The sequence below is a fragment of the Syngnathus acus genome, chromosome 17, assembly GCF_901709675.1.
Source record: "Syngnathus acus chromosome 17, fSynAcu1.2, whole genome shotgun sequence".
In the NCBI taxonomy this organism is placed as follows: domain Eukaryota; kingdom Metazoa; phylum Chordata; class Actinopteri; order Syngnathiformes; family Syngnathidae; genus Syngnathus; species Syngnathus acus.
Window position 1 is genome coordinate 1,505,943 of NC_051102.1, and position 22,517 is coordinate 1,528,459.

A 22,517-nucleotide genomic window follows, 5' to 3' on the forward strand; every position below is an offset into this window, starting at 1 on the left:
GGAATGCACATAAGAGGGGGCAGTCAGAAATGTGAAGGGGGCATGTTCTTTTTTTTTTTTTTTTTTTTACACATTTTTAACACTGTTAGTGTTTTCTTCACGGCAGTTGTTAGCTGCGTGTCCAGATCTCAACCTGGAGAAGTGGATTGCACTCTGTCAGGCCTCTACACTAAGACCTGTCCAGCTTGGGTGTCCCACCTGAAGATTAAAGCTTCTGCTGATATTGCTCTTAGGGTCACTGAGGCACGCAAACCCCCTGACCACAACAAGGTGGCAATCTCTCAGGGGGGGGGGGGGGACAAATAATATGAATGTTATATTAACTATTATTTGAGTTGTCGTTAATCATTAGTTATATCACGGGTCATTACGACGAGTTTGGTGGAGTTTTTACTGCTTCTTCCAACTCCTACCGCGCTGACTGTAACTTGACACTCTCTGGCTGCGTCTTGCCTCATTTGCATACTCACAGTGATTGGATGTTTACGGAGGGGCGCGGAGTCCTGACAGCAGGCTGTGTGAGGGCACACACTGCACCGACATGAGAGAAGAGAGGGGGCTGATTAACGTGTGTTTCTCTCAGCGGATTTTTCACTTCTAAAAGTTTGATTCGAGGGGGCAGGACATCTGTTTGAGGGGGCGTTGCCCCCTCTTGCCCCTGCGTAGAGCCGGCACTGCTGTAGTCTATTGCCATCTCTTTCCTGTCTTGTCTTCTCTGCCATTTGCCCCATATTATTAACAAAACCTACCTTCCTCCAAGCGTTTATTAACTCACAGTGTTCTTCACTGATACCTGTGAGTACATCTGCCTCCAACCTCGCTGTGGATTTTGCAGGTTTTCTTTGTGCTCTAAATTTCCTACACCATGAGTAGGCAACTCTGGTGTGCTGCATGTTTTCCATGTCTCCCTGTTGCAACACACCCGATTCAATCAGGGAGACATAGAAAACATGCAGGAACCCGGCCCTCGAGGACCGGAATTGCCATCGCCACAGAATAGAAGGTGTTTATTTTAGCATACCCTCAGTCAGACGGTTCAGAAAGGCTCCAGTTCAGCTGCAACCCTGGAAAAAAATCTCTGAAATAATTTAGCGCTTGACTATTCTTGTTCCCTGAAATAAAGACTCTTTATGTTCTGTTGCTGAATGCTGCAATAAAATGACCACATCGGATTGAGTGATTTAATAAATAAATAGCTCCATTTATTACTACAGTTACAGTACATAAATATATTGCAAGGCATGTAAAGCACAACTCATTACCAGTCCTGACAATGACTAAGCTATTTGACACAAACGTAAACAGTTTTTTCCAATAGCTTCATGTATAAAGTGGGTTGTTTTGCTAGTTAGCAAAATAATTGTAATAATCTGTTGATATTTTGAGATAGGTGCTCATGCTCCAAGTGGTTCATACACATACCGTCTAATTTCCATATTAAAAATTCTGTATTTTTGTAGGAATGGTATCAATGGAAAGGAAATAACAAATTAAAGTGGGCATAAAAGTTCATGAAATAAAAATTCAGCATTACAAATAGAACTGTACTGACTCCACTGAAAAACAATAGCAGTAATAAAAAAAAAAGAAAAAACGCTAATATGAGGGGGGGGAAAAAAACCTAAACTCTAAATTCTTCTCAAAAACAGCTTAGTGTCTAATCAGAAATGTCCATTTGATTCACAAGGCTGCTCTGGGCTGGGCTCCGTCAGGCCAATCAGAGACTCCAGGAGGTAAGTGCTTGAGTCACACTGTGGCAAATAAACGGAGCTGATCAGCTGGAGGTGTTGAAAGCTGGCTGTGTGTCTGTGCTCTTTGAATGAGCTATGAAGAGGTCCAGAGGGATAGTCGCTGTCAAAAAACTCCAGGTCCGACTCAGACGAGAGACTCGGGTCCAAGTAGCTGGATGAATAATCCAGGGTAGGGGAGGGAGTATTTGGATAGTCTTCGAGGGAATCCTCGTTGTCAACGGGGTCTCTGGCTTGGTTTGCATTTTCATCGAGATAATCTGTCACTGCGACCGAGTTTGCTGAAAGTGGTCCCATTCTGTCAGCTGTCCTGATGGAGTTACAATTGCTGCTCCCCAGGTTCAGTGGTGCTGCCATAAGTCTCATTTGGTGACACATGGAGTCATTATTATTGTCAGAATCACAGAGGCTGAGGCTACAAGGCACGCCTTCGCCATTGGCAGGAAGTGGCCCGCCGTCGCAATCGGAAGAAGAGCTGGATGATTCAGTCATGTCGCTACTGCAGCTGCTCTCTTCCACCACTGCTCGCTCCGGGAGAAAATTAAACGTAGGACTGGTGGGAATAGTAAGAGCGAGATCATCGTCTTCCAAGGAAAAACCAAAAGGGCACCTCTTGAATGATTCATTGTTCACAGGAAGAGTCTGACTCTCAAGCTCTTCCGAACGTATCGACCGGTCCTCCCGACTTGTTTCATCTTGCAGTCGCCGCTCTAAATTGAGTCGCATGATGGTGTGGATGTAATGTGTCCGCACACGTTTGGAGTCAAACTCGATGTGTCCCTCGGTGTTTGCGCAACCGTCCTTAGTGCAGCCACAAGGAAAGCTGAAGCGGTCCACCTGAGGGTGAGAGAGATCACGCCACCAAAAAATGACTCATCTCTGGTGGACTCTGCCATACTGTCTAACATTTCATTCTCAATTGCTCGGTTTACTTTCAGTTAATTGTCGCCTCATTTTGATCTTATTTTGGTTTTGAAAATGTTTGTTTTGAAAATGTTTGTTTTTAAACTGCGTTTGTTTTTCGTTGTATGTCTGTGGGTCTTACCTGACACTTGATGCCTGCCAAGCTGCAGGCACATGTCTCGGGCTCACAAAAGCCTTGGCAGTCACATCCACACGCTTCCCTGGACAAGCGCAGAGAATGAAGGTGCTTCTTCTCTTCCTTGTCTATGCGCTTCACCCCTGATGCTAGGAGGAGAGCCTGCCGCTGCCTGGACGAATACAGCGGCAGGGAGCCTCCATTGTCCAGCTCGGCCTCGCTGATGTGGACGTCATCGACTGCAACTTGGTGGATTGCGAGTTGACCCGCTTCCTTCTGCCCAACGGCGGCCACATTGGTGGTCAGCTATAATAAAAGCAGGCTCAATAAACTGATTCTTCATTACTACTATTATTATTATTATAATAATAAAATAAAATTAAAATAATAATAATTATTATTATCATTATTGATATCATTATTATTATTACCAAGACAATGTATATTAGTATACAAGGTGGGCAGTCCACTCACATTTTGTTTTGATGCATCATTTCTCTCTTCTAATGTGAGCAGGTGCCTTTGCCTACGCCGGCGCTTTTGGTCCGACGCGTGCTCCGCTATCGTGTACTTGTGGAAGGTGCTGTGGCGCCGCATCATGCCCAAAGTGGCACCACCGTGACTGGGCACGCTGGTGAAGCCCTGGCAGCGAGGGAAACTGAAAACAGCAACTTGGTCAAAGCGCACACGACACTGCCTCTTGACCAGCTGTGTTTTTTTCATGATGGACCTGACTGAGAGAGCGAGAAAGAGAAAGGAAAAGATGTACAAGCGTTAGTTTGCTTCTTTAAAAAAATTAAATCCCCAAATGATTCATATGTTGATTAAAAAAAATATATTCTGGTCATCTGGCATGTTTGACCTAAAAATGTGATGCTATGACATTATTTTACAAAAATTTTTCAAGCTATATTGACATTTCTCTTTATATTGCGTAATGTTCAGCATTTGGAATTTGGCAACACTTTTGGCCTTTTCTACAGGTCAAACTCCTACTTCAGAATTTATCCAATTGTCTTCAAACTTTGGGTGTTTCATCTAAAGATCTTTGTGATGAAAAGGAAAATCAAAGAGCGCATGATGGAAATCTTTTGTCAGTGAGGTCATGCGCCAGTAACTGCCTCGTTTAACAGTTTGCTTTCAAAAAGGTTTTCTGACCTTCACACATAATTGAGGATTGAGAATTCCCACCGCTCAGTAAACAAGTGAAGCCAGCTGACTAAGCTAATCTCATCTCAGGCATGTCCAAAAAGCATGCTCTGCACTCAGCCTCTGTTTGCACCGTGACTCACAAACAGCATCATGCTAACTGACTGATACAAAACAATTGAGTACATTCCATAACACCCTATTGCTCAAACAAATTATCTTCTGCACAGACAGCCCGGGCGAACAGTTCTGGTCCTGACATCATCAAAAACAGCCCTGAGCTTAGCATTTTCATATCAGTAAGTCATAATATGGCTGCTGTAGTGCGATAAGAGACACACTCCTATAAAACATGAATGGGAAGGGGCTTCAGACGGCTCGGATACTCACTGGGTAAGCCGGCGGGCGCCGAGGGGCTGTGAAGTGTCAAATCTGCCGTCCCGCTCTCACCGTCGGACTCCCACTCTGAAGATGTGGGTGAAGACGACGGTGGTGAGGAGGAAGAGGAAGAGTAGCTGGTGTTTTCCTCAACCGCTGCAAACTTCCGCTTCAGGACACCTGCCATTGTTTTGGCTGTGGTGGTTGATTTACAGTCTACATGGGCAAAAAAAACAAAACAAATCAAGTTCAAAACATGCACCAGGTAATATGCAAGAACAGAAATTTCAAACCAAATAAATTGAATTGCCTGCTAATTAGCATTTTTATTTGTATTTGACCGTTTGACTCACTCAATAAACAGAAGCACCAGTGTGACTGCTCTCCCTTTTGTCACTTCACTTGAGCAATGACACATCCGTATAAATTCAGCAAAGCAACAAAAAAAAACATATGACAGCTCGTGATTAAAAAAAAAAAAAAAAAAGAAGACATTTGGGGCACTCATATGTGAAGCGACCACTTCTTTTGGATTTTGCATGTCAAATCACTAGCTTTGTGCTTTTTAATGACCCTTTCCCTGGAGTTATTTGACACACAGAACAAGGAAACGGCTCTAATTAATAGAACAAATTATCATTAAAGTGTAACGCCGCCAAGTCAATCTGTCATAAAAACCTGCCCAATTAGGGAAGCAATTATCAAGTTCCCCTGTGGTTATGCTTATGGGTCACAATATCAAGTAGGTAGAAAATAAGCTAGACAAGATAGACACTCCACCTTTTAAACATCTCATTGCGCTAAAATTGGCTACATCATTGAATTCTACCCCTAAAATGAATGCATTAATAAATAAAATAACAGTATTTGGTTCAGTTTTGTGTGATTTCTGGGGAAATAAGAAACAAAGGACTTCATTATGCACAGTACTGTATAGCATTCTCTTAAAGTTCAAACGCAAGGTGTTGTTTTAACAAAAGAGCTGCTGCATCTGTGCTGGTCGAGCCGGTTTGAAGCAAATTGTTTGCTTAAGCTAATTGCATATCAATGGCACTTGCCCTTCATATTGACACTTGAACTGAATTTTGTTCACTAAACAGCTGAGCACTTGATTTAAGTCAGTTTGAAGGAAAACATTTAACAGCTCCTTTTCTTCTTCCAGCAGGGTAATTAACATTCCAGTGATTCCTCATGTTTTTGGTGAAGTCAGTCAGGAAAAAAAGAGACTGCTTGGAGGTTAAGAAGCTGCATTTAGGGGGACGTGGATAAAGGAAGATTTATTCAAACGTTGCAGGTTACAACCATATCTGGGCTTTTCAGGGCATATTTTGGAGATAGCTGTCACTGTTTATTACACAAGCAGTGTGTAGAAAGTTAACTTTTGGAAAGCATGAAAGGCATGCATGATGGCTTGGCTGTAAGCCAAGAAAGGAAGTACAGTATGTGACTGATTACAAGTGGTCAAACAACAACAAATAGTTTCAATGCAAATCTTCCTAGAAGCGCAGAGTGAAAGAGAAGAAATGGGAAATATAAAAAAAAAAAATGCAACGACTCTCAATACATGTGCTGACTTAGTCACTAATTGCCGTTGATCAGCAAGTCAGTTAATAATTACAATTCCAGCTTTTATCGTAGGCGTGGTATGAAAACAAATGTTAAAGATTCAGTAAGATTAAAGTCAGAACCTCCTCTAACCAGAAAATACAGCAGGTAAATATACAGCAGCACTCCTTCTGGTTGATCTAAATTGACAGCTTGCTTTTTTCCACCATCCTCAATTAACAGAGCCATTCAGTGCGTGTGTGTGTGCGCATGTGTGTGTCTCAATCAACAAATATGTAAAAAAAAAAACAAGAAGCACCCTTCTGACAGTATCCAGATGCCACAGTAGTTCTAATGGCTCACTGCTTCGTTCCCATCACATGTAATGTATTTAGTACAATATCTTACGTCAGAAAGCTCCTGTGCTCTCTCTCCACTGAGAACCCATCTATTATTTAAAGGTCCAAGCACAAGCAAGCTGGGGGACAGCCAGCCACACTTGAGTTGATGGTGATGAGGGTAGTTATTAAACGTGCATCAGATCGGTGCACCAACATATGTCACACTTACAGGAATAGTGTGCGTTTTGACTGGAGGAGTCATTTCCCGAGAGCTGATAATTACAGTCATTATGCGGCTGACCCTTTCACCCCTTGCAGAGACATGTCAGTTACAATGACAACAGCTTTCTTATATATAAAACTACACACACAGGGATCGACGCCTTTCAAAACTTGTGCCTTTGAAGAGAGTCGCCCATCCAAAAACAATGATGCCGCTCTAGGGCAATAGCAGCGTGTCGCTTTCAATATTTATCAGTTGAGCAATAACCAAAAATTGTACAGTACTTACTGTGGATAATACTGACGTAATAATTAAAAAATACCATGCCGAAAGCAAAATTCAGGCAGTTAAAAATACAGTGCCAGTTTAATCACTTTACTCACCACGACTTCAGAGGCAGCATAACGACGGAGGTGAAAGTGTGGATTTGTGACAGAGTTGACGGTCTCTGGCAGCCAGCTGCGCCTCTCGTCGGTGTGTGAAGCTTGTGTTTCAACTGTAGTAGCAGGCGCAGGCACAGGCAGCCAGCGTGAACGCCTCAGGACTTCTGGCCCCTTTCAAAGATTACACACGCGACAGCAAGAGAATGACAGCCGCGGGATGCAACATAACCCGTACCTGCCTAATAATTACGATATAACGACACTCTGACTAAATAAAATGCTATCACAGCAGTTGTAAAAGTTGACTAAATATATTAGGTTGTAAACCAGAACAACACATCACAACTACATTCATTTATTACAAGCTTCGTGACAAACGAAACCAAGAGTCGTTTAGTGTGATCTCTCTTGCAGCACGAGTCGAGCTCGTGATTAGGATCGCTCCTCTTCGACTCCAGTCGCGTTCTGCCCTTGCAGTGACGTAACGGAAGATAAATAAACTTTAAATCAATAGCTTGTGGTGCTTTTGATAGTTTCTTGCAGCTATTGTACTTTGTGGTACTTTCATGCAACTAATGTTACGTAAAAGCGAATGTTGCTGGTTACTAGTTAAGTTGCAATGACTTTCCGCTGCATCTCTTGTGGTACTCATATATATATATATATATATATATATATATATATATATATATATATATATATATATATATATATATATATATATATGAGTACCACAATAATATATATAATATATATATATATATATATATATATATATATATATATATATATATATATATATATAGGTGGCTCGGTGGTGCACTGGGTAGCACATCCGCCTCACAGTTAGGAGGGTGCGGGTTCGATTCCACCTCCGGCCCTCCCTGTGTGGAGTCTGCGTGTTCTCCCCGGGCCCGCGTGGGTTTTCTCCGGGCACTCCGGTTTCCTCCCACATCCCAAAAACATGCTTGGTAGGCTGATTGAGCGCTCCAAATTATCCCTAGGTGTGAGTGCGAGTGCAAATGGTTGTTTGTCTCTGTGTGCCCTGCGATTGGCTGGCAACCGGTTCAGGGTGTCCCCCGCCTACTGCCCGTTGACGGCTGGGATAGGCTCCAGCACACCCGCGACCCCCGTGGGGACTAAGCGGTTCAGAAAATGGATGGATGGATGGATGGATGGAGATATATATATATATGTGTGTGTACAAACAAATATGTATATTTCTTCTCAACCCGATATTAGTGTAATTTATAGCCCAAGCCATGCACGTATGCACGTTTGCTCCAAAAGCGTTCCAACTATGATTTCTAGTGTTTTTCATATATGACTGATTAGACGGTCAAATCTAGACAGGATTAACATTCCAGGCCCTGCTTTAAAGATAATCACAGGCTGCTAGCTGTCCCTGACTGGGAACAAAACGAAGCTCATTGCTCAGAGTGCGTGGCAGATTAACAGATGGAAAGACAGATGAACAGAAAGACAAAACACCCTTAAGCTTGAGCTTTTGACTCCATGTTGACACCATACATGATTTGTTGATTCAAACTCAAAAACAGCACTAACACCTGCTGGCTCAAATGAAATGGCTGAGAGAACCATATCTGTGCTGAGTGCCTGCCCACTTTAGATGGGAGGGAGGACACTTCCGTCTTCCGTCATCCGTTTTTGTCTTTTCAAAAGTTTTTTTTGTATATTTGCAACTCACCCATTTTTAATTTTATTTTTTTTCTCCGATATGTACTGAGAAACTTACCCAATTGTTATTTTTGTGCTGTAGCGCCATTTTGTGGCAAAGGAACTATGTTGAAATTCAGTGAGGAGGTTCATTAAAACAAAAGTAGTGCTGAGTCACCCATGACACAAAACTAATGTGATATTTAAACCCATGGCTTGAATCTGGGTTTGCTGTAATGACTGTCCGAACATAACGGGGAAATGAAACGAGATCATGTATAACTGACCCAGATTTCCAACCGGATTTCTATTCATTTTGTTCCAGATTTGAATACCATTCACGGGTCAAAAGAACACAAAGGCAACATTGCGTCAGGTTTGCCTTTTTGATAGGCCGACTATTTTCCTCAATGTTATCATCAACCAATAGCTCTCATCGGAACAGTGACCTTAGATGATCTTAACCCAAACCAACTTGTCTTGGTATCGGTGTGCTTTCAGTTCCTCACGTTATATAACTTTAAGTTAACCTACATTGTGGCGGGGGGCCTCTCAGGTTGCTGCGAGCAAGCTCTCGTGGCCCCATTTCAGACTCAGTCAGGCACCACTACCGATGGCCCACATGTACAGTCATATTCTGAAGAGGTGTGATGAAGGACTGACATGACATACGGCATATAGTCCTTCTTGAGTTTATAATCACCGGGATTACTAGTATAGTACCATGAAATGTTACTTTTAGTTTTCCAAATTTGCAAAAAAAAACTGAGCTGAAGGTTTCATTCACTAGAAGTGCCATCCATGATTGCTTGGGCTTGTGTGACTCTTGTGACATCATAGTGTCATTCAAAAAAAGACTTCTCAATCTTTATTATTTACTGTTTTTTTGCTCACCAGGAATGCATAACCTGTGATAAATGCAGTGTCTCAAAGTTAAAAGTGCAATGTTAATTCATGAACATTGATTCTTTTATCTACTTATCTACAGGAAGTTTCACGAGGACATTTCTATTTGTGCCATTTCTTGTGTAAAAGGGGAGCATTGGCGATTGTTTCCTTCCAAAGCATCATCCGTCACTCAGATTGAAAGCAAGTCAAGCTGCAGCCCTGCATGGCACTAAAGTAGGTCAGTCACACAGTTTACAAGACATGGGATCTTATCTGTGCAACAGAAAAGCAGCTGTGACTGCATTTGACATCCCCTTTTTAACATTGTCAAATAGACAAGCAGTGAGCAACTGTTGTTGTGACCTTTCTTACAAAAAGTGTCCCGTGTCATCTGACGTGGACTTAACAGGAGTGTTTGCCCGAGGAATGTGTCTTTCTGTTTTGATATGAGTCGGCACACACAATTGTGTGTGTGTGTGCGTGTGTGTGTGTGCGTGTGTGTGTGTGCGTGCGTGTGCGTGCGTGCGCGTGTCAGTTCAGCAGTAAGAGCTTGTGTGTTCTTGGAATTCCAGCCCAGTTTTGTACTGGTGGTGTCTGCTATCACGTGTGTTTCCATGTGAGTGCTGGTAGGAGCAGGCAGCAGGAAGGAGGACTTAACCTGCTCTGCTCTCAGCTGTTCACATCAGCACATACTAGTCTGTCACACACACATTCTACCTAGGCTCAGCCCATCTAGATACTCTCAACTGCTTCCTTTGCAGCTGGCAAAACATGCATCACAGACTGTTATGTGTTATTCAGTAGGAGATACTGCACAACGTAGATTTGAGTACCGGGTCATACTGTTTTCCAAAAACATGATAAAAACCTGCAACTTGTGGGGACTCATCTTAGATCATGGGTGAGCATATATCTTGTGAATTAAACTGGTAAACGTCAATGTCAAATGGTATACGGCAAATGTCAAATGGTATTTCCCTGCAGGGCTAACACATTACTTGGCAGGAAATTCTAATCTTAGCTCAGACTCTCTGTGAGTGGAAACGACATGTTGTCCTCTTGCTTGTGGGTTTCTAGGTACTACGGTTTCTTCCCACATTCCAAAGACATGTACGCTTATGTTACACGTTAAGTGCCTGTATATGTGAATGTGAGTGAACAGAATATCCATCCATCCATCCATTTTCTGTACCGCTTTATCCCCACGGGGGTCGCGGGCTTGCCGGAGCCTATCCCAGCTGTCATCGGGCAGTAGGCGGGGGACACCCTGAACCGGTTGCCAGCCAATCGCAGGGCACACAGAGACAAACAACCATCCGCACACGCACTCACACCTAGGGGCAATTTGGAGCGCTCAATCGGCCTACCAAGCATGTTTTTGGGGATGTGGGAGGAAACTGGAGTGCCCGGAGAAAACCCACGCGGACACGGGGAGAACATGCAAACTCCACACAGGGAGGGCCGGAGGTGGAATCGAACCCGCACCCTCCTTACTGTGAGGCGGACGTGCTAGCCAGTGCGTCACCGAGCCGCCCGTGAACAGAATATTAGATTATTATTTTATATGACTACTATTACAAACTACTATTACTTTCTAATGACGTAAACGTAAATGATGAATAGATAATTTAATAAAAGCCACGTTAAATGGTTACTCTGGCGCCATCTCTTGGCTGCAATGTGACAACTTTTAAATGCGTTATTACACCGTATCAATCACCACCGCTTTTCTCCACTAGAGGTCAGCATAGTTCTTGGTTGATATGTAATGCGTGGTTCGGTTGAACATTTTGGTGCTGTCTGGAACCCCCCACCCCCCTTGTGCAGCTCTACACCGAGCCAAAAATAGAATGCATAGTTGTCTTTTTTATCTTCAGCAGGATTTGAACCTTGACCCTCTTACTCTAAAGGCTTCATAAATAAACAACTGCTGTCCAATAATCCTGTACATTTTTCAATGTTTAGTTTTAAATGATTTAATTTACAGAGATTAGATTTACTGCATTACAGACACCAAATCGGTTGACCTTTGAAGCAGCTTGAAAAGCCGAAATTCTATTAGCACTGCATACATTTATGTGTAGTTTTATCTTTTTGGTATGCAACTGGGAGCACATGCACCTTAACACAACATTAACATCGATTTGGGCAGGAAGGTAATGTTATGGCATGAAGCGGCTAATGGGAAATTTTGTTGCAGCACAAAACACCTATGCTAAGTATGCGGATTGCAGAGAAAAATGCCGCCACTTAGAGTTTTGTCACGAGATACAAAGCGGCTGTGGAAGGAATTTCAAACTGAAGTCCGTCCGACTGGGGCAGCTGTTGTCGTCTCTGATTTCACAATCATGTAAACATGGAAAATCAATTATGGTATATAGATTTGATTATTATTTGTAAATCAAACTGTTTTTTGTTTTGTTATATGGAACTGTCATGGGGCTTTATTAGGTGATTTTTATGCCGGCAGCTGTCATATCCGTATTACAGGAATCACAAGGTTTGAAGAGGACTTTGGACAAAAGAACTTGTCTCTGTTTTATGAGATGCTCCCGACACACACATCTCCTGCCTAGAATCTGCTGCACATGTGACTTCACCTGCTCTGTAGGTACGTGCTTAATTGTTTTTTCTTTTTATACATTCTATACATATAGCATAACATTAGTTTTGTGGTAGGATGGACTTTGAGTTCTGAGAAATTTCTACTTTGCCTTTACAGAGCCCACATTTTGCGATTCAAAATAAACTAAAAATTGACATTCAAACAAATGATAATTATTATGTCGTATTCTGCTTTTGCAACAACATGATACGTTTCTTTGTCATCATCTGATGGCACATATTTACATTTTAGATGTATAATTCAGGTTTTTGAGAAAACCTAAACATTAACAGAGTCATATGATTATCTGCGTGACTGCTATAAACACAGCTACTCTCTTGGATTCAACCTAGATAAATTATAAATGTAATGTCAGTGTCTCTGAAAAAAGGTAGTTTTAGTTACTGGATGTTTTGAATTGCATTTACAGGTGTGATGGAGACATTTGGCCTGAGGCGAACACAGTCCTTGAAGAGCCTATCTTGGGTTCAGGAGAGGTCAAGGGACATGCCAGCTCCCACCCGCTGGGACAGAAAGTCCGTGTTGCAGCTGGTGCACCAGTAAGTTGCCGAACTGTGCAGTAGCACTCTCCAAACTTTCAATCACAATAAATGATTGCAAATTACATAGAATCTTAATGATGTGACTGGATAAGAATGGTGATACATTTTTCCTTTATGGATTTTATGTTTTTTTTTTAAAGAAGAAATCCAGTATTTCTACTACTGTCAATCCTCTGTTTTCCAGTTACCAAAGCTGTGGTGACCTAAGGAGTCAAGAAAAAATGGGACATAATTTCCAGGTAGAGCATATTCACAACAATGTTTTTTTTTTTTTTTAAATTCACATTGTCTGCACTTGCAGCAGAGCTCCGTCCCTATCTTCTGCCAATTATGGGGGGCACTGAATATTGTGAACACAATTTGGGAAAAACACACCTCCATTAAATTATCTTTCAGACATCAGAGAGATTTCTTGAAGAAGGATGGAGAGGAGTAAAGAACAGAGACAATGTGGCCTTAGAAGGAGCTTTAAGAGCTGCAAGTTTGTCAAGAAGTCAGTCCATGGACTTCCTCCCTGAGAGGGAGAACTCAGGTACCAGAGCACTGTGTGCACTGTTCGAGTCCAAGACCAAGCTGCAGCACAAGTCCAGCTGCAGCCCCAAACTCAACTCATCAGTGTTTGCTAGAGACGGAAAGACCGGAAGAGACTGCTCCCTTCAGGATCAGAGAAGCCACAACAGGAGCGCTCAGGTGCGTTATTAATTATTATTATTATTATTATTATTACATTATGAACCACTGGGGAAATACATTTAATTGGCTATTTTTAAGAACTGAAAAGTAGTTTATAATGAACAAGTGAAAGTTTCTTCATGTTACTTTTCCAGAGGGTGACCCAGTCAGAGAGCGGAAGGACCACAGATGGCCTCCCAGAGTCTTACAACAAAGATTCCAGATACTCATACGGTGAGGTGTGGCGCTCAATTTCTTGTTTAGTCACAGAAGTATTTATAGGCACACACACAGGCAGTATTGAATGTTCTCTATTCGAGTATCGTGTAGTAGGACTCAAAAAAGTGCAGGTCAGCAGTGCTCTGTTGCCCTTGACGTAAATCAACTAAAAAAAGATGAGGATGTTGTGGTGTAAATGCATAACTATGCGTATGGCACAGCCGCTTAAGATAGGAGTGACACCAGTGCTGACGGATTATGACGCAGCCCTGCCTGCGACCAGACCATGTCTGTGCTTTGACCTTGTGTAAGACAAAGATGCACAACAAAAGCCTCACCAAACAAAAACTGTAAAGTGGTGAACCTCCTAATTGTTATTTTTACTTCACTCTATCACAAAATGTATCAATGTTAGCCGCTATATATTTTGTTAGCCTCAAACACGTACGGACGGGGGCTTTCATAAGGGAATGACAACGTATCGGTGGGAATGGGAGATGGAGGGCTGCCCCCGGTCCTTAGGTGACTAACAGAGGTGATTGACTCAGTCGAGTGGCAAGTGCCAGCCAGCCACCCAAAATAGACGCTCTTAGGGTGGGGAGGGGGCGACAGCTCTGATAAAAATCAGCTGTCATGGGCCGAGGCCAGTGGAGTCCAGAGAGCCAGTGTGGGGTGAAACTCGGAAAGAGGTGTCAGCCTTCATCACACATCACTGAGGCATCAGGAGTGAGTGCTTGCTATACAGAACAAATACGAAAGGAGAAAGACAGCTGGATTACACTTTTGTGAGTATCGGAGCTTTCATTTTATTATTAAATGAAATTGTACACTGTATTTGATGATTCTTATATGAACAAAAGAAGAGCAGTACTGTATTATGAAGATTTAATCATCAACGGCCATGAAAGGAGTAGCAGTTTACTTCAGGTGTTTTAAAACTCCCTTTTACTGTTAATTATATGTGATGCCAGTTTTGGAGTGATAAGAAAATCTCTGCAAATAAAATAGTTAACTTAAAGGTTTGAGTGCTTGTACCAAAAGGCAAAAAAAAAATTTTACATGTTAAAGAACTAGCATTGGCATTGTTCCTTTAGCTTTGCCAACATTATATAAACCAACAAAAATTCTAAATGAGCTAATGTTAACAACTGAAAAATACACTTTGTTTTTTTCACATTAGATAGAGATTATTTTTTTAACCCACTGGTTTTTGGGCAATGATTATTCAACACATTCACCCAAAACCTGTCTAGGAACTGACCAAATCTGACAATTCTCAAAAGTAAGACCGTAGACTGCCAACTCCTACAAATCTGTTACCTTAAATAGCATAAATACTTTACATTCCTCCATGTCACAGCTGTCCTTGTTTTTAATCTACTCAATAAAACTCTTGGGGCTCAATCAATCAAAATCCCAATCCAGACTATTTTTTATCGAAGGGTCAAACAAGCCTATTTCGAAATGGAAAGTATAGATCTGTTTTCAGATGTGTGGTGCAAAAGTAAAGTGATAAAAAAAAATCAACAATAACTTGCCACCACTATGGCGGTGTTATGTCGGCGTTATATTGTCGGTCTCTTGAGCAAAGTGGTTTTCATTACAGTCTGCGAATGTGGAAACAGCTGATGGTTGAGAAGGTGGTGCCGTCCAGAGAATACCAATCACATTTCAGCATCATTTGCACAGCTGTTAGCAGGCCACAACACCCACAAATTGCTGCACCGCCTCATTCCTTAAATGTAAACCCTGATCAAAGATGTGTCCAAAGAAAAATCAATTTCACAAATCCACAATAAATGGAGGTGTGAATGATTATACAAGGGACCAAGTTGACCTCTCGGCTATTCTCGCTGCCTCATTCTGTCTGCTCACCCATCTATGAACATTTTTTAAATCCGGACTAGTGAGAGGCGCCAGCTTGCTGCTCAGGCCTTTTGTCCTGCTCGGGCTTACTGTGAAAAGAGGAGGTGTGTCAAATGTGTCCATGACTTACAGCTGGAAAGAATATCGTTTATAGCAGGACATAGTTTTGCAGCTATGTACACACACATCCCAGTCTGAATTTTAATACCCTAGCTGCACAGTGAAATTCAGCTTCTAGTTCAAAGTAGGAGGCATTTCCTGAGGTCAATTGGCTGCATTCTTTAGGTCAGGTGCTGATAGTTTGATGGCACTGAACAATGTGCAAACAATCTGGGTCACTACAGCTGAGCTAGCAGTTGCCGCTGTGTGTGTGTGTGCGTGTGTGTGCGTGTGTGTGTGTGTGTGTGTGTGTGTGTGTGTGTGTGTGTGTGTGTGTGTGTGCGCGCGTGCGTGTTTTTTTCTTTCTTGGGTGTCAAACAATGGTTGCTGTTGATTTCAGGCAACATGTGTAGGCCTTTTTCTTAATGCCGTGTTTTTAGTTTGGCTAAGTTGCTTCAGGGGGCATTGCCCTAATTATTTAGGCATCAAATAAGATTTTTGATTCATTGTGCGAAACTATAGTAAAACGATTGATACGAGTCCATTTCAAGTTCCTATAAATAAATAAATAAATAAATAAATAAATGCACTGTCAGCATCACCATAAATGCACAGTGTTTGCTGCCAGCAGAAACATTCTGCCATGCTTATTTTTGTGTTATGTAAACTGTCTTTCATAGAAGTATTCTTGAGTGTTTTCCCTCCTCATTATTATCCTATTATTGTTATTTTTGCAGATGACAAACAAAGTACATTTACATCGCTGACCAAGAGGGGCATCCCGACAACACAAGCCAGCAGTACGACATCAACTTGCTCCTCGGTTAGAGACAAGTCAGCTCGCTATCTGTCGAAAGCAGCATCAATTGACTCCGTTGGAGCAGTAGGTTTCTCAAATGCCTCTCATTCTAACCCTAACACTTTGGTGTACCTATTCAAATGTGTTTTGACATGGCACCTAAACAACATTTATGTTTCTCTACAGGAACTGATTGCTACATCAGGGACGAGGGTTAAAAGCAGCAAGGTATTTTTTGTGTTGTGTGTCTCTGTTTGCTTTTGAATGTGTGTGTACAACTGACCCAGTGCTTGCTTGACTACAGAGATGCAAAATACTACCAAATACTACCAACAATTTATCATAATAAAATAGTTACATACTATATAAAAACACACATACACGTGTACATACAAAAACTACATGTATAAAATAATATACTGCACACAGTAACAAATCATGCAGAAATATTACTGTTTGAAATAGCACAGAAGAGACTACACAATTGTATTTGAACCCGCAAGTATTGTAGGTACACAATGTCTGAGCTTATGAATTCAACTCCTTTGCATAAGAACACAATTAATTTATATAACACAATAATTAGAAAATTCATTTTTCTTCATTGTTATAAACTAAATTAAATGAGTTGTTGTTATTATTGATGTAATAAACATGTTTAATTTATTTCCTGTTCTTGGAGAACAGCAAGTTGTAAAAAAAAAAAGAAAAAAAACATTCAAAAGTTGAGAGAAGGTCCAATTGAGCAAATATCTCTTAAGTAATGCATGTTCAAGACAGCTGATCTAAAAAAGACTGTTTTTGAAGATGACAATTGCTCCGCTAATAGCTGTGTGTAGTGTTTTCCTTAACCTTGGTGTGACGAGGATGGTTTGCTGTGCCAAACATCACGTGAGCATACTGGAAGGTAATGTATGACTTGACTTACATACTAATTGCATGCTATTATAACATATGGATGCCGTCTAATATTGTTCTACTGAATGCATACTGACAATATTGCATGTTCTATTTTTTCCCATTTCAAGATGGCTGAGACAGCCAGGAAAGTCAAGGTTTTGGAATCATCTCACGATGAAGACGATCTTCCCCTCCCACCTCCTCCTCCAAGGCCCTTTGACTACGAAGGGCCTTCAGCATTAAGTGGCCTCCCCGTGCCTCCACCCAAAGAGACCTTTTCCACATACTACCAGCAAAGGCAAAAGAGTGAACTCAAGAGGCTCTTTAAGCACATCCACCCAGACATCAGACATCTTGGTGAAGCTGTGGATGATGACATCATGAAGGCAGTGCAACCAGAGGACACTGAGGCAACAGCAGCATATCAGGGTGAAGTACAATCAATGAGGTGGATCTTTGAAAATTGGAATCTGGATAGTATCGGGGAATCTCACGCAACCAAGAAGTTGCTGGACGAAGAGAATTTAGCAGGTGGAAATGTCCGAGGCACCTCCTCCATGTTTGAGCATTGTGATGACAGAGCTCTCATTTCAGAAGCCAAAAGGCAGACCTCAGTAAGAGGAGATGTGAGAGCATCTACCTGGCTCTTTGAAACAAAGCCCTTAGATTCACTGAACCAAAAAGAAGATGGAGAACTTGTTGAAGCCGTGTTGAAAGAGCCCATCCGGCCAGGTGATGTCAGTGGGACACGTCTACTTTTTGAGACCAAACCAATAAGTGACTTAGGGCGGTGTAACTCCATAGAGGACAATGCCTTCTTGAAATTGACGTCTGAGGTCCAGGAACAAAAAGGAGATGTCCAAAAGACTGTGAAACTCTTTCAGGCGGAACCGAGCTGTGCCATTAGAGACAAAAGTGGCAATATCCATACAATCAAATCCATCTGCAGGGAGGAGATCAAAAATGGAAACACCAGTAGTGCTCGTTGGTTATTTGAAACCAAGCCTTTGGACCTGATCAACAAGGGAAGTGATGGCGTTAAAATAATTCGGGGCATATCTCTGGAGGAGGGACACAGAGGCGGAGTGGACAGAAAGAGGTGGATGTTTGAAACCCAGTCTTTCGACAATATACAAGAGGTTGCCGGACTGGACACGTTCGAGGACACCTTGGCTGAGGCTGATGTTAGCAACAAGACAAAGCTCTTTGAGATGCAACCACTGAGTGGAAAGACGTTGGAAAAAGACACAATCATTGGAGGAGATGTCAAGACATCCCTTTGGCTGTTTGAAACGCAACCCATAGAGACTCTAAATGATAGCTATGAAGTTGGATGTTTGAAGAAAATCACACTGTCGGCCGATGAGCAAGGAGCAATTAAAGACAAAAAAATAATGTTTGAGCGCGGCAGTGGCAGTGAAACGAGTTCCTCGGTAAAGCAACGTGTGACTGAAAGGGGTGACGTCATGGGATTCAAGCAACTTTTTGAAACCATTCCTCTAAGTGAAATTGCTCATTGTAAGGAGGAGAATACATCAGGAAACCAAATGTCGGAGAATTCTCTTTTGTATGCTATAAAAGACAGCTCTGGAAATTTCCACAAGATAACGACTGTCAGCCGGGAAGAATTCATCAAGGGAAAGGTCCAAAACTACAAGTGGATGTTTGAGACCAAGCCGTTAGATGAACTAACAGAAGGAAAGGAAAATATTGAGGTCATCAAAGGCATCACAAGAGAGGAAGACACAATGGGTGATGTCAAGTTGGCAAAATGGCTTTTTGAAACCCAGACCATGGATGGAATTCATTCCAAGTTCAACCAGAAGGAGCCAAACCCTTCGGTTGGAGCCACGCCTTGCAAAGGTGACGTCAAGGCATGCAAATGGTTATTTGAGACACAACCGATGGATGTTCTGTACGACAAATCGGAGAAAGTCAATGACAAAGAGACCATTGAAAACACCGGTGTGAAATCCATGACATGGCTTTTTGAATCACAGCCACTGGACAGCATAAAAGATGGCGAGGAGTACAATTTAAACCTCTGTAGCACCGTACAGGATGCTGTCAAACCCAAGTCAGCTGTTCAAACAGTCAAACATCTTTTTGAAACAGAGACCCTGGACAGAACAAGAAATGAGCAAACGGAACAAGATGTAAGATGTGTCAGCCAAGTTGACTTTCAGTCCGGAGATGTCTCAAGAGTAAAAGAACTTTTTGAATCACAGTCCCTTGATGAAATCGGATCGGAAATGGTGATGACACGCGACGACGAACACATCCAGAAAGGATCCGTACACAAATTCACTTGGTTGTTTGAGAACTGCCCCATCAACACAATCAACAAGGACGATGACGACACAAACATTCCGAAACCTAGTGAAACTGTGAGCGGGGATGTAAAGAACAAAAAGTTTATTTTTGAAACCTCATCGCTGGACAAAATCCACGAGGAGCCTCTTGAACACAAGTCAGTCAGTTTGGAAGAGCTGGAGAGTGATGTTGACGTGAAGTCCAGCACCATGATGTTTGAGTCCTTGCCACTGTATGCCATTCAGGACAAAGAGGGACAGTTTCATGAAGTGACAACTGTGAAAAAGGATGAGGTCTTAAGCGGTGACGTGAGAGGAGCCAGGTGGATGTTTGAGACGAAGCCCCTCGAGGCCATCAAGGCAGAAAATGAAGTTTACGTGATCCGAGCTGTCACTCAAGAGGATGTCGAGAAAGGAGATGTCAAATCAGCCAGATGGAAGTTTGAGACACAACCTCTGGACTCCTTTACCAGCAGAGAGGAACCTTCTGTTAAGATCAGTGAAGATTTTGGGAGCTCGAATGTGCAATTAAGCAAAAAGAAATTTGAATCTGAAGAATCAAACAAGTTTGTAAGAATGGTTAGTGTCACCGACGTTCAGCGTGGAGATGTTAGGACCTCCACCTGGCTCTTTGAGAATCAAACAATTGACAGTCTCAAAGGAGAACCTCAAGACCAAGGTCCAGTTAAAACAGTCCACCGAGAAGACAGTCAGAAAGGAGATGTGAAACGCTGCACGTGGCTGTTTGAGTCACAGCCACTAGACAAAATCAAGGAGCCAGAAGAGACATCGTTCCACGGTTCAGCTGAGATCATCCCAAAAGCCGACGTCAAATGCACCACCTGGCTTTTTGAGACAACCCCACTGGACAAAATCACCTCCAGCAGCGTCACTGACACCATGTTATCCTTAAGTGAATCCAATATCGTTCACTCAAGTGGCATCATTGTAGAAGCAAAAGAAGGCCCCAATGTCACCATGGCAAAATTCAGTCTGGGAACCACTGCGGAAGTCCAAATTCAGAAAGAAGAAGTTGTTGAGGGCAATCTCCGAAACATAATTTTACAGCTCTTACTCAAACCAAGCAACACACAAGTCACCCTTCTTCGAGAAATGGAAAAGGGAAAAGTGAATACCACCAAAATCCAACTTCCACACAATCAGTCATCGACGAGTATTGCCATCGATCGAGAGCAAATACTACAAAACACTGTTCAGATGATTGATGAACTTCTTATGCAAGGTCAAGACTTCAAGAAAGGAATCCTGATGCAAGAAACTGCCGGCGGACAAGCGGAAATGTCTGTCTATTCACTGATCGCTCATGAAACCGACACCCAAAGTGCCATTATTGAAAGAGGCGATGTGAAGTCGGCCATTGGAAATCTCTTAGCGAGTCCCAGCAATCCAAAGACAGCGCCAACGTGTCGAGTAGATGAAAACGAAAAGGGTAACGTCAACTTCTACAAAAGTTGCATTGAGAAAGGAGATCTGCAGTGCCTGAAAAGTCTTCATTCGGAGGCATCGGAAGATGATGTCGATGACGTGACTCTTGGCAAAGAGCAGATTGAGATTATACAGGGCGATGTGAGGGAGGCAAAAAGAAGTCTCTGCCAGCAAAAGGAAGCGGTGGAGCGAAGTATTTGCGATGTTCTGCCAGGGGATGTGAAGAAGACCAAAAAGGTATTTTCATCAGAGTGCTCATTCATTGCTGAGAACTGCATTCCCAGGGATGAAATCATTCCTGGGGATGTTTTAACAGCAAAGCAACAGCTTGCAGCAAAGCAAGCCGTTCTGGTGGAAAAGGAAGAAATTGTGGCTGGAGACGTAAAGGCGTCGATGCAGTCGTTGGAACGTGCAAAGCAACTGAGCATGAGCGTAGAACGGGAGAGCATCACGCCCGGAACGATCTACGATATGGACTTGTCATCAAACTGCCCTGAACCGGAAGGAAGTCAAGTACAAAAAGAGACAATCATATCCGGAGATGTGAAGGCAGCCAAAAAGTCCCTGCAACTGGCCAAGCAGCAAAGCATGCAAGGAGAGCGTGACGTCATTGCCCCGGGAAAAATATACAACCTGCACGTCGCCGCACAAGAAGGAAGCTCGGCCCGGATCACGCAATCGTCTTCCTACTGCAGAAGCCAACAAAGCAAGACTTGTCCACAGGTCAGTGATGCAGTCAAAGATTTGGAAAGCCGTATGTCCTTAGACGCTTGTCATCGGGGAAACAATGATTTTCTAAGTTATGAGTGTAATGGTATGACAACGCAAGATGAGCCAGAGGATGTTATTCGAGGAGATATAAAGTCAGCACTTAGGTCTCTGCGGAGTGCAGCAACGGAGCAGAGACTCCCAGATAAAGAAGCCATTGTAGGAGGTCATGTCCACCTAGCGCTGCAATCACTCGAGAGGTCTCATGTAAACGTCTCCAAAGGAGATTTTAGATCCGCAATGCTTTACAGGAATTCAGGCAAAGCTTGTACAGAGAGGAGCAAGCAGAGTGTTGCGCTGTCCATGCCTCCATCTGACACAACATTGTTTCCTTCAATTTCAGTAACGGGTGAAGGGCAACCGTCGTTCGCCGTAAACAACTCAACATGCTACCCGGTACAAAATGGAGGCTCACCAGGCCTGCTAAAGAAACCACAGAACCCGAAGCCAACGTTGCCACCAAAGCCACAATGGACTAAACCTGCAGTCATAGGCGATTCAAAGTTGTCACCTGCAAATAAATGCAATCCAGTGTCTGCTAAACATGACCTGCAGCTTCCCACCGACAAGTTCATTGAAGACACGACTGCGGCGAGCGAGCAAAACTCAAAGCCAAATAGCACTAAATTGGAGGTGGAGAGAAATGTGATACAGAAAATTAATGCAGCCGAGGAGATACAAAAGTGCATGAAAGAGTATGAGGACACATCCAAGCATGAAATGAACATGAGCTTGCAGGCTGCATTAAATAACTTTGAAAGAACAGACAGCAAAAAGGCCAAAGGCCAAAAAAAAGTCATGAATGTCAAAGGTGAGGTGAAGAAACCAATTCAAAACACAAGTGCCGCTAAAAACTGCAGTTCAATCCTCTCACCTCCTGAAAAACAATTCTGCAAA

The 22,517-nt window shown here is 42.6% G+C and overlaps 3 protein-coding genes across 3 annotated transcripts; 2 read left to right on the forward strand and 1 right to left on the reverse strand.

Moving 5' to 3' along the window:
- Nucleotides 1–1,177: 1,177 nt before the first annotated feature.
- Nucleotides 1,178–7,207, reverse strand: LOC119137373 (cysteine/serine-rich nuclear protein 1-like). The gene is made up of 5 exons (XM_037276639.1): nucleotides 6,807–7,207; nucleotides 4,327–4,530; nucleotides 3,262–3,521; nucleotides 2,794–3,093; nucleotides 1,178–2,585 (listed from the first exon to the last, which is right to left on the reverse strand). The coding sequence occupies exons 2-5, from the start codon at nucleotides 4,499–4,501 to the stop codon at nucleotides 1,662–1,664; spliced, it is 1,659 nt and encodes a 552-aa protein (XP_037132534.1). The 5' UTR covers nucleotides 4,502–4,530; nucleotides 6,807–7,207; the 3' UTR covers nucleotides 1,178–1,661.
- Nucleotides 7,208–11,904: 4,697 nt separating this feature from the next.
- Nucleotides 11,905–13,591, forward strand: LOC119137472. Its single transcript, XM_037276801.1, has 5 exons — nucleotides 11,905–11,982; nucleotides 12,407–12,536; nucleotides 12,724–12,778; nucleotides 12,936–13,229; nucleotides 13,367–13,591. The coding sequence occupies exons 1-5, from the start codon at nucleotides 11,913–11,915 to the stop codon at nucleotides 13,589–13,591; spliced, it is 774 nt and encodes a 257-aa protein (XP_037132696.1). The 5' UTR covers nucleotides 11,905–11,912.
- A 472-nt stretch (nucleotides 13,592–14,063) lies between these two features.
- Nucleotides 14,064–22,105, forward strand: xirp1 (xin actin binding repeat containing 1). The gene is made up of 5 exons (XM_037275709.1): nucleotides 14,064–14,215; nucleotides 16,133–16,278; nucleotides 16,381–16,422; nucleotides 17,223–21,575; nucleotides 21,964–22,105. Exons 4-5 carry the CDS (start codon nucleotides 17,223–17,225, stop codon nucleotides 21,964–21,966), a joined length of 4,356 nt encoding a protein of 1,451 aa, XP_037131604.1. The 5' UTR covers nucleotides 14,064–14,215; nucleotides 16,133–16,278; nucleotides 16,381–16,422; the 3' UTR covers nucleotides 21,967–22,105.
- Nucleotides 22,106–22,517: the final 412 nt, after the last annotated feature.